The 10,594-nt window shown below is 34.5% G+C and overlaps 1 protein-coding gene across 8 annotated transcripts; it reads left to right on the top strand.

Annotated features, from left to right (window-relative positions):
• mier1a (mesoderm induction early response 1a, transcriptional regulator) lies at nucleotides 1-10,594 on the top strand. Of its 8 annotated transcripts, none has more exons than XM_048200034.1 (13): nucleotides 1-119; nucleotides 585-612; nucleotides 875-1,026; nucleotides 1,119-1,253; nucleotides 1,374-1,506; nucleotides 4,116-4,171; nucleotides 4,275-4,347; nucleotides 4,461-4,612; nucleotides 4,709-4,790; nucleotides 7,118-7,212; nucleotides 7,394-7,521; nucleotides 7,646-7,776; nucleotides 9,360-10,594. In XM_048200034.1, the coding sequence occupies exons 1-13, from the start codon at nucleotides 111-113 to the stop codon at nucleotides 9,626-9,628; spliced, it is 1,443 nt and encodes a 480-aa protein (XP_048055991.1). In that variant the 5' UTR covers nucleotides 1-110; the 3' UTR covers nucleotides 9,629-10,594. The 8 variants fall into 8 exon arrangements, with proteins under 8 accessions (XP_048055991.1, XP_048055990.1, XP_048055989.1 ...); XM_048200033.1 differs by having other exon boundaries at nucleotides 1,365-1,506; XM_048200032.1 differs by having other exon boundaries at nucleotides 1,359-1,506.

Raw genomic sequence — 10,594 nt, 5'->3', positions numbered from 1 at the left:
GGGTTTGACGTGACTTTTATTTTGTAGTATTTACAATAATAGTGCAGCTCTGCTCATTTTCAGAGTTAAACACATTTACTGTCGCTGGCTTCACACAACCCACTACAACTATGGCGGAGGTAAGAGAAACATTACAAATTACAGCAAATAACGCACTTGAGCGGTCAACGCAACCTTTTAATAAATGTAACTTAATTTTTTTATTTTAAACGTTTCAACGATGACGTGCTTTTTAACATTCAGCCATGAATAGTCAGCAAACAGATTAGGGCGCCCAATTTGAATGTGTTAGCAGCTAGCAGCTAACTTGTTGCCTGTGCGCCAAACTCACATCTGAGTTTATTCCTCTGTGTTTTTGGTAAGGAAAACGAGCACTAATGAATCAGTTATAACCCAGTCTATCCTGTTATTTCGATTCCCATTCTTTTACACGAGGTTATATGTGGTTTAGCTTCTTTGTTTCTGACTGTAGATAAAAAATCAAAAGCAGGTCATAGTATCATCTGTTCTTTTATGGTTTGTGTTCTTAAAGGTTGACGTTATTTTATAATAGGCTTGAAAGTTTCATTTAATTCTCTTTTCAGCCCTCCCTAAGTGGTTCTGGCGCCGAAGGTAAAGAAATTCAGTTATTTTTTATTATTATTATTGATTATGTTTACTAGCATTAACAAAATTAATGTAGGCTGCATCAAAGCCCAGTTTCATTTTAATGTATAGCTAATATTATATAATATGTGTACATTTAATTTAGTTAATGTTATATATTATTATTGTATATAAATTAGTATGTAGCACATATATATATATATAAACACACAGTGTATTAATGTATAATAGATAAATATATTAATTAATAAGGAAATGTGATAAACAGGAGCAGATCCAGTGGTGCAGGATGAGGACAGAGACTTTGATCCATCAGCAGACATGCTCGTACACGACTTTGATGATGAGCAGACTCTGGAAGAAGAGGAAAAGCTGGAGGGAGAGACAAACTTCAACACCGAAATTGATGACCTAACTCGAGTATGAGCCACCTGTTATTTTCTATAATTTATGATGAGGCCCATTAAATAAACTTCATAGGTTTCAATTCATTATTTAACTATGTTTTGTAGGAGGGTGAGATGCCCATCGAGGAGCTTCTGAAATTATATGGCTACAGCGCTGGTGGGTCTCCAGAGGAAGAGGATGGAGATGTTCAAGAGGAGGATTCTTCAGATAATACTTGCAGCAGCCATAGTAAACTCAAAGTAAAGATCTATATGAAAAACAGCTAACGTATAGTCCTAGTTTGTTTTTGTGTGAATAAATGTTTTAAATCCATTCACCGCCATGGATGCCAGGAGGAGGAGGAGGAGGAGGAGGAGGAGGAGGAGGAGAGGCGGGAGCTTTCTGATCAGGATGATGAGGATGTGCAGTCGTCCAGTGATGAGCCTCCGTCCAGCAGTGTCTCTCACAGCACAGCTCAGCTTATATGCCCCCGGCCATCCAATTACTTTGAAGGTATGATTATAAAAATGCACATCATCATACACATACACATCATAAATGACATACATCAAACTAATTTTATACAAGAAATTAAATCACATGTTGTAGAGCTGAAGTATGGACTGTCATGTTATCATTTTTTTTAGGGAAGTTTTAGATATAGTTAGTACATACAGGGTTCCTACTCCGTATGGGAAAATATCTAATTTGATTTGAGTAATTTCCAGTTCTGGATAAGTATGGAAAAAAGAAAAAGCGGGATGGAACAAAATCGTGTTTCCTGACTATTGGCCCTATTTAGTTATGTAAAATATAAAATTTAAGAATTTCTAAAAATAAATTTATCATACAAGTAGTGTTTCCATGGCAAAAGTTTAGTGATCATTTAGTGATTTGTCAAAAATGATTGAATTAATTCAAGGCGCACATTGTCATTACACAAAACTGTTTGTCTTTACCATAAGCAAATCTCTTTTGAACTACACTCAGCCTGTACTTTGCTGTCTGGTGATCATGCAACATCAGGCCCCATTTACAGTATCACACTGATCTATCAGCAATGAATATATGCAGGTTATAAAGTGTTTTAGGCTTCTTCTCATCATATAAGTGCATGTTATCACTTTTAGAAAACCAATAAAAAACAAACCAAAATAAAAATATTTACAGATAACTGTACTATACCAAGTATAATGCTGAAAACAAATGTTAAAAAAAATTCTATTTTGAGTAAATGCTGTTCTTTTTCTTACTGTCAAAGAGTCCTGAACAATGTATCAAGGTTTTCACAAAAATATTAAGCAGCACAACTGTTTTCAACATTAATAATCAGAAATTTTTACTGAGCAATAAATCATATTAGAATGATTGTTGAAGTGACGCTGAAGACGTGAGTAATGGATGCAGAAAAATCTGCTTTTACAGGACAAAATTACATTTAAAAGTGAATTAAATTAGAGAAGTTATTTTAAATAGTGAGAAATTGTAATATTTCACAATATTACTGTTTTTACTGTATTTTTGATCAAATAAAGGCAGCCTTGTTAAGCATAAAGTGACTTTCAAAAATGTACTGACCCCACACACACACGCACATACACACACATATATATATATATATATATATATATGTGTGTGTGTGTTTAAATGTAACGAATGTACACTTGCACACATGTTTTTACTTCTTGTACCATCTAGTAGATGCTTAGTAGAACCAGCAGATGGCGTTACAGAATAAGAATCTAACTGGAGTCCAGACTCTGGAGGGCCACTGTCCTGCAGAGTTTGGCTCCAGCTTGCTTCTTGATTAGCTGTTCAGGTGTGTTTAATTGGGGTTGGAGCTGAACCACAAGCTGCGTTCCATTCGACAGGGTCCCTACGCAGTGTTCACTGCTCCCTACTCCTTGAGCACGGTATATCCGTTGAAGTGGACTTCGCTGACAATAATTTTATTTTTTTTATTTTTTTTATTTTTATATTGAATACAAAAGTATATAAACAACCAAGGCAAATATACATTTACAGAGAAGATAGAAATGACAGGCTCAACACAGTGTACATATATAAAAAGCAAAGAAAATATATAGAAATTTGAAATCATAATTTACATGAACTTAAATAAAGAGTAAAAGAAAGGGAACATAAATTAAATAAGAATAAAAATTATGGGCAGTATCACAATAAATCAAATGATGTCAAAAGATAAAGAAGCTTCATAGCACTCTGACCTCTCATCTTATTAAGGGCTTTGGAAAAACATTTCAAGTCATTTTTGAATATAATAAGTAGTGGGGGACTTCGCTGACAATAATCACTCATTTGGAACGCGCTACAAACGTCATCAAAGAAAGTCAACGACGGTGTCGCGCAGGTTATGATATAACAAATGAATAGATATTATAATTTACTTTCAAATTTAAAATGTACTATTAACAGATTTGAAGCTGTAGCGTCTCATGCCATATGAAAATAAATTCTCATTTTGGTTAACTGTATGTATTCTTAATCCACCGTCTGGGTCTCATCTCGGGCGCTTTCTTTTCCACGCGCAGCCGCATAGTAAACACTTCTGAGGTAAATAAAGTAAAATAAAAAATGACAGAGCCCCAGCTGCTTTTCAACACTTTTACTTTGTCATGCCTATTCATACAATAAAATATGCAATATCATCGCTATAACCATTGATACTTTCGTTCGTATAATAATAACAAAATGTATGAATACTCAAAACACATATGTAAATTCCTCCAACGGAGAGCCGTTTAAAAACTCTTTCAACGGCTCTGCTCCATCGTAGTTCTGAATGGTGACGCGGTGCGCGATGACAGTTGGGTGATTTTACCTCTCTACTTCCTGTGAAGTGATGTATCGATGTTCCCTTATTCCCTATGCTGTTCGCAGTGCCCTTCGAACTGAACATGTTCGCTCCTTTCGGAATGGAATCTCACTTAAGATGGCGAAATACCCTGTGAAGTCCACTTCGCAGTCCATTTGCGGTCGAATGGAACGCGCCTGCAGACTGTATAAAATGAGCTGAACTCTGCAGGACAGTGTCCCTTCAGGAGCAGGATTGGTCACCCCTGGCCTAACGAGATTTATTTGATTCACTTTGTATTTTATAGGGGATGTAGAAGAATCTGAAGATGATGATTATATTCCATCTGAAGACTGGAAAAAGGTAAATTCTAGATTTAGATTCTAGATTCTAAATTTCCTTTTTCTTTCTTTTTTTTTTTTTAATGGATTTCAGACATTTGAATGTTTTCTTCTGTCATTCATAGGAGATCATGGTTGGTTCAATGTATCAAGCAGAGACTCCTGTTGGCCTGTGTAAATATAAGGACAATGAAAAAGGTGACAGAACTAAATATCACAATATCCTTTAGACTAAAGGATATTCTGACTTGGATATTCTGTGTATACAAAATGTTTTTCTTCATCTGCCTTTCTCCTAATTTCTAATTTAGTTTATGAGAATGACGATCAGCTTTTGTGGAATCCAGAGTTACTTCCAGAGGAAAAGGTTGTAGAGTTTTTAGCCGAAGCCTCTAAACGCAGTGGAGAAGAGTCTGGTGTCCATGCCATTCCTGAAGGATCACACATCAAAGACAATGAACAGGCAGGTCTCCATCTGATGGCATATTCCCTTTGATCATATTGCTGATGCACTTTTGACCTCATATTGTAATCATCAATTTATTTGCTCATATTTCAGGCTCTTTATGAATTGTTTAAATGCAACTTTGATGCAGAAGAAGCTTTAAGAAGATTAAAATTTAATGTGAAATCTGCCAAAGGTGAGTCTTTGTAACATTTTTTTTTAATAATGTGATTAACGTAATCATGTTAATTAGGGATGTTCATAATTAACTGGTTAACCGTTAAATGAGAATAAGAGTTTTGACTGATTAATACTATTTTCAAGACATTTTAAAACGTTTGCTGCATGGTTAAAAAATACACTACACATGAAAAAATTGCATTTTTGAGAGAGAGAATAGAAGTCGCGTACTAGTCACATTTTATTTAGAAATCTTAGTTCCCTTCGCTTCACAAAAAAAACTTTAAATTTAATTGTATTTAGAACAGAACAAGAATGGAAAATATAAGTAGCTATATAAACGTCTAAAGTAAAGCTAAAATGAATTAATTTAATATGAAACTGGCTTTGGGATCACATAGCCTCTCATTCGGCATGAATCCAAATATTTCTATATTCACGATTTATTTGGATGCTAAATTGTTTATCAGGCCTATGTAAACCAGCTAATGCTGAATGCCACAGATTCTACTGCGGACTATTTCAATTGAGCAGTGTAACTTTTTATATGTTTGGTTGACTATTTGTGTGTGCGGGATTTGCCTGCTTGATCACTTGAATTGTTTCCTTATAACAGCGGAAACAGCTTAAAATACTCTGTCATTTATGGTCAAGAGTAAGACATCATTTGAAACTGTAAAGGGTTTACTTTTATTTGTGCATTCGCAATAAAAACAAACCATTGTGCTTTTGTAAAATAAAGAAAACAAACAGCACACCGTTTTCGCCGTCTGTTTCCTTTCCGTTAACTTGTTTGTGGAGCAAACCTAATTATTTAACTGAAATATATTTTGCATAAAGGCCTATTTATCCCTCACATAGGACTATTAAACCGTACCAGCCAATAGTTTGGAAACATTAAGGTTTTTTACTCTATTTGAAAGTAGTTTCTTAATCTCACTTAGGCTTCATTTATTTGATCAATTATACAGTAAAAACGGTAAAACATTTCTTATCAATTGTAAACACATTTGTGCTGCTTAATATTTTTGTGGGAACAGATTTTTTTTTTTTTTTTTTTTTTTCCCAGTATTCTTTGATGAATAGAAAGTTCAAAAGAACAGCAATTTAAAAAAAAAAAATTTGTAACATTTATTAATTTCATAAATGTCATTGTTTTTATCTATTTAATGTGCCTTAGCTGAAAAGTATTAATTTTTTTTCTTTCTTTTTTTTTAATATTACCCCAAAATTTTGAACGGCAGTATATGCTGATTTAATCAATCAATCAATCAATTTATATAGCAAAAACAGTTTTCAACTTTGATAATAAGAAATTATCTTAGAAAGATTTCTGAAAGATCATGTGAGACTGAAATAATGGCGGCTGAAAATTCAGCTTTGCCATTACAGAAATAAATTACATTTTCAAATATATAAACTTTTTTTTAAAAAGAAACCAGTTAATTTAAATTGTAATAATATTTCATAAATTAGTTTTTTGGTTTTGGCATTTTTTACTGTATTTTTGGTCAAATAAATGCAAAAACATAACAAAAAAACCTTAATGTTTCCAAACTTTTGACCGGTACTGTATATTTAATTTTATTCAGTTTTTCTCCATTAACAGAAGCGCTGTAGGTACGTGATGTGACGATGTGCGAATCCTCAGGTTCATGTTGTTTTTTTAATGGGTTGATATTTAATGGTTTTAATGGGTATAAGTTGATATTTTAATGGGTTAAAGACACTTATACATTCTAATTTAATTTAATTCTAATTTAACATAATCTTGTCAGTTAACGCATATCAAAATGATGAAATGAACATCCCTAATGTTAAATAATTCTTCTGACCTTTATGTAAAATGAAATTTACCTTGGATTACAAAATTATGTTGTCTACTGTAGGTCATTATGATAAGCTTATGTTCAAAGAGATGAAAATAAAACAAACATTTTGACCTCTAATATAAATTTTTATAATGTCTATTCAATGCATTACTTGTCTGTCACAATGTTCTTGAATTATATTTACATGGGGCTTTTTGCAGCAAATATTGATGTGATTTATTTGACTAATTATTAAACCTAATCAGATTAAAAATGTTTTAATCTATTAACAGCTTTAGTAAAAGCTACTATGGCATGGCTTCTGCATGATTTTGATTTATAACAGCAGCATGCTCTTCTCAAAACTCTTGATTTGTATCAAGTTATGTTTTTCAGAATGTTATTTTGGGGAATCTAAAAAGCTCCCAGCTTAAGCGCAAGAAGCATCCAAGCCTGTGATAAAGACGCTCTCAGCATGTCAGTCAACATTCTCTGAATGTGTCACCTTAACTCAAATCTCTCTCTGCCTCAGAGGAAATGTCAGTTTGGACGGAAGAGGAGTGTCGAGGTTTTGAGCAAGGACTCAAAGCTTACGGGAAAGATTTCAGCTTAGTACAAGCAAATAAGGTTAGTGTTTAGTCACATTCCTCACCTCCTCGTTCCAAACCCTATTAGGATGGAATGTGACTGCTGCTATGCAGTTTTTACTGGTTGATTAGTGAATAATTTCAAGTGATCAGTTGGTGAACTTGGCTGTTTTTTTTTGTTGTTTCTCATAGGTAATTGTTACTTAATTAAAATTTTCCAGGTGAGAACTAGATCTGTAGGAGAATGTGTGGCCTTTTATTACATGTGGAAGAAATCTGAGCGTTATGATTTCTTTGCGCAGCAAACCAAGCTTGGAAAAAGAAAATACAGCCTTCGTCCCGGTGTCTTGTAAGTCAGTCGTCAGTACCATGTGGCACATTAAAGGTCACAGATCCTCTAATTAAACTCTGTGTACATGGAATCAGATGCTGTGTAAGGTCATATTCGGCCTGGTGTTTGTTTGGCATTACAGGGATTATATGGAGCGTATTTTGGATGAGAGGGAGAGCTCCGAGTCCAGTGGATCTTCGTTTCAACCTCCCACCACTTCAAACAACAGCAAACACCCATCAGAGCCAGAGAGTGACTCAGACGCTCAGAATGGTCAGACTCACAAAAATACACATCATTACTCCATTCTTCAGTCACATGATCATTCACAAATCATCCTAATATGCTGATATGGTTTCTTATATAACATTTTCTTCTTATTATAAATGTTAAAGGTGCCCAAGAATGCTTTTTCACAAGATGTAATATAAGTCTAAGGTGTCTCCTGAATGTGTCTGTGAAGTTTCAGCTGAAAATACCCCATAGATTTTTTTTAAATTAATTTTTTTAACTGCCTATTTTGGGGCATCATTAACAATGCACTGATTTACACTCGGCGCCGCCCCCTTAAATCGCGTGCTCCCTGCCACACGAGCTGTCGACTATATTACAGCGCATTTACATTCACACAGCTAATATAACCCTCAAATGGATCTTTACAAGATGTTCGTCATGCACGCTGTATGCATGCTTCGAATTATGTGAGTAAAGTATTTATTTGGATGTTAAAGTTTTATTCTGAGTGAATTTGAGGCTGTCCTCCGTGGCTAACGGCTAATGCTACACTGTTGGAGAGATTTATAAAGAATGAAGTTGTTTATGCATTATACAGACTGCCAGTGTTTAAAAATGAAAATAACGACAGCTCTTGTCTCCGTGAATACAGTAAGAAACGATGGTAACTTTAACCACATTTAACAGTATATTAGCAACATGCTAACGAAACTTTTAGAAAGACAATTTACAAATATCAGTAAAAATATCATGCTATCATGGATCATGTCAGTTATTATTGCTCCATCTGCCATTTTTCGCTGTTGTTCTTGCTTACCTAGTCTGATGATTCGGCTGTGTGCAGCTCCAGACGTTAACTGGCTGCCCTTGTGTAATCCCTTTCATAATGTTGTGAACATGGGCTGGCATTATGCAAATATTGGGGCGTACACCCCGACTGTTACGTAACAGTCGGTGTTATGTTGAGATTCGCCTGTTCTTCGGAGGTCTTTTAAACAAATGAGATTTATATAAGAAGGAGGAAACAATGGAGTTTGAGACTCACTGTATGTCTTTTCCATGTACTGAACTCTTGTTATTTAACTATGCCGAGGTAAATTCAATTTTTGAATCTAGGGCACCTTTAAAAACAGTTTGTTTAAAAACTGCTTAATATTTTTTGTGGAAACTGTCAACATTAGTTAACATGAACTAAGAATTGAACTTCTACAGCATTTATTAATCTTAATGTTATTCTCAACATTTACTAATGCATTTTTAAAATGAAATGATGTATCTATTAACATTATTGCACTATGCATGCACATTAACAGAGGGTTAATAAATGCTGTAAAAATATATCACACATTGTTAGTTTGTTAGTCAATGCATTAACTAATATTAACAAATGCCATATTAAGTGTTACCTAGAATTCATTAGTTATTTTTGATCAATTCAATTTATTATTATTATTATTTTTTTTTTAAAAGCCATTTGGTTTACAAGGACACAGGAAGTGTCCTCATAAACCATGTTTATGTTGTAATACCCGTCATTTAGACATTTGTCCTTATAAACCATGTATACAAGAACACACACAATTTGTATATAACAATATTAAAATGTCTTTTTGATTTCACAGGCGTAGGGAACCATTCCTCCGAGGACCTTCTTAGCATCAGAGATGAGACATCTCAGACAAACGGCTCTGCCATGTGTCCAGATATTTCCATAGCAAACACACCACCTGACTCCATCCCTGACACCAGCAGCCCAAGCACACAAGTCATGGAGATCACAGTCAAACAGGAGGAAGATGAACACTCTGAACGACCTCTGAAAAGGCTTAGGACTGACATGGACCCTAACAGTGAAGGCTCTGTCCCCCATAATGAAACAGAAATCATCTGACTCACCAGCAAAAGCCCAGAAAAAAAAGACTGAACTGCAGGCACAGAACTCCTGACCTCAGATGAGGGCTTGATGCAGGTCCATACAATCTGCTTTTAGCATGAAGGTAGCTGAGATGTGTGTGTGTGAATTTCAGGGATGCAAATGAAGCACATTTATGTCCTCTTATTACTGCCGCTGAGCTCAGTTCATATCTTAAACACTCATGGTAGACTGTCATATCAGACCGCCACTCTACCACTGTAGAACTATTTATTTATATAGATTATCAATGTTATCATGCTTGCGCTAGGTTGTTTGAAAGAAATCTGACAGCTGACTGTATTTTTGTGAAACTTCTGTCATTTGGTGTGCATATCATATCTCACTCTGCATTTAATCAAGCCCTGGTTTTATATGAAGTGTAACACTGTAAATATTCAAAATCTAAAATTGTTATAAAATACACATTTTGTATTTGGGACCTTTTGAATAATTCAGCACTGTAACATTCCATTTTTTTCATTTCAGAATTTCCTATTTGACCAAAGTGAAAGGTTGACATTGGTCTTTTAACAAAGCATTTTCAGATGTTTCCTCTTTATATGAAATAGTCTTATTTTTGTATTTGATAGCTATTTATTTTTTTTAATCAGATATTAGTGATGCACGAGGCCAGTATACAGAGTATATTTGTATAGGCTGGAGCGAGTAGTGTTGAATCAAAAAGCAGAGCAGAAATGAATGGTGCTATTTATTCATTTTCTCACTGTGAGAATGTCAACATTTTTACGTTTTTCTATGGCCTTGGTTAGTCTTGTCAGCAGTGGTAAAGGAAAGTGGAATCTACAGTTTGCATAAATCGGTTGTCATCCATGTCTGCATAGCTCAGGAAACTAAGTACAGAAACATTATAGGGTGTGTCAAATAGCTGTCAGTTTCAATTAGTGAACCACTCCTTCATTAAACTCGGACTATTTACTCAAA

This window comes from Megalobrama amblycephala, linkage group LG8, assembly GCF_018812025.1.
Source record: "Megalobrama amblycephala isolate DHTTF-2021 linkage group LG8, ASM1881202v1, whole genome shotgun sequence".
Lineage (NCBI taxonomy): Eukaryota > Metazoa > Chordata > Actinopteri > Cypriniformes > Xenocyprididae > Megalobrama > Megalobrama amblycephala.
The sequence above is the reverse complement of the archived record's forward strand: the minus strand, read 5'-3'. Positions and strand labels throughout refer to the sequence as shown.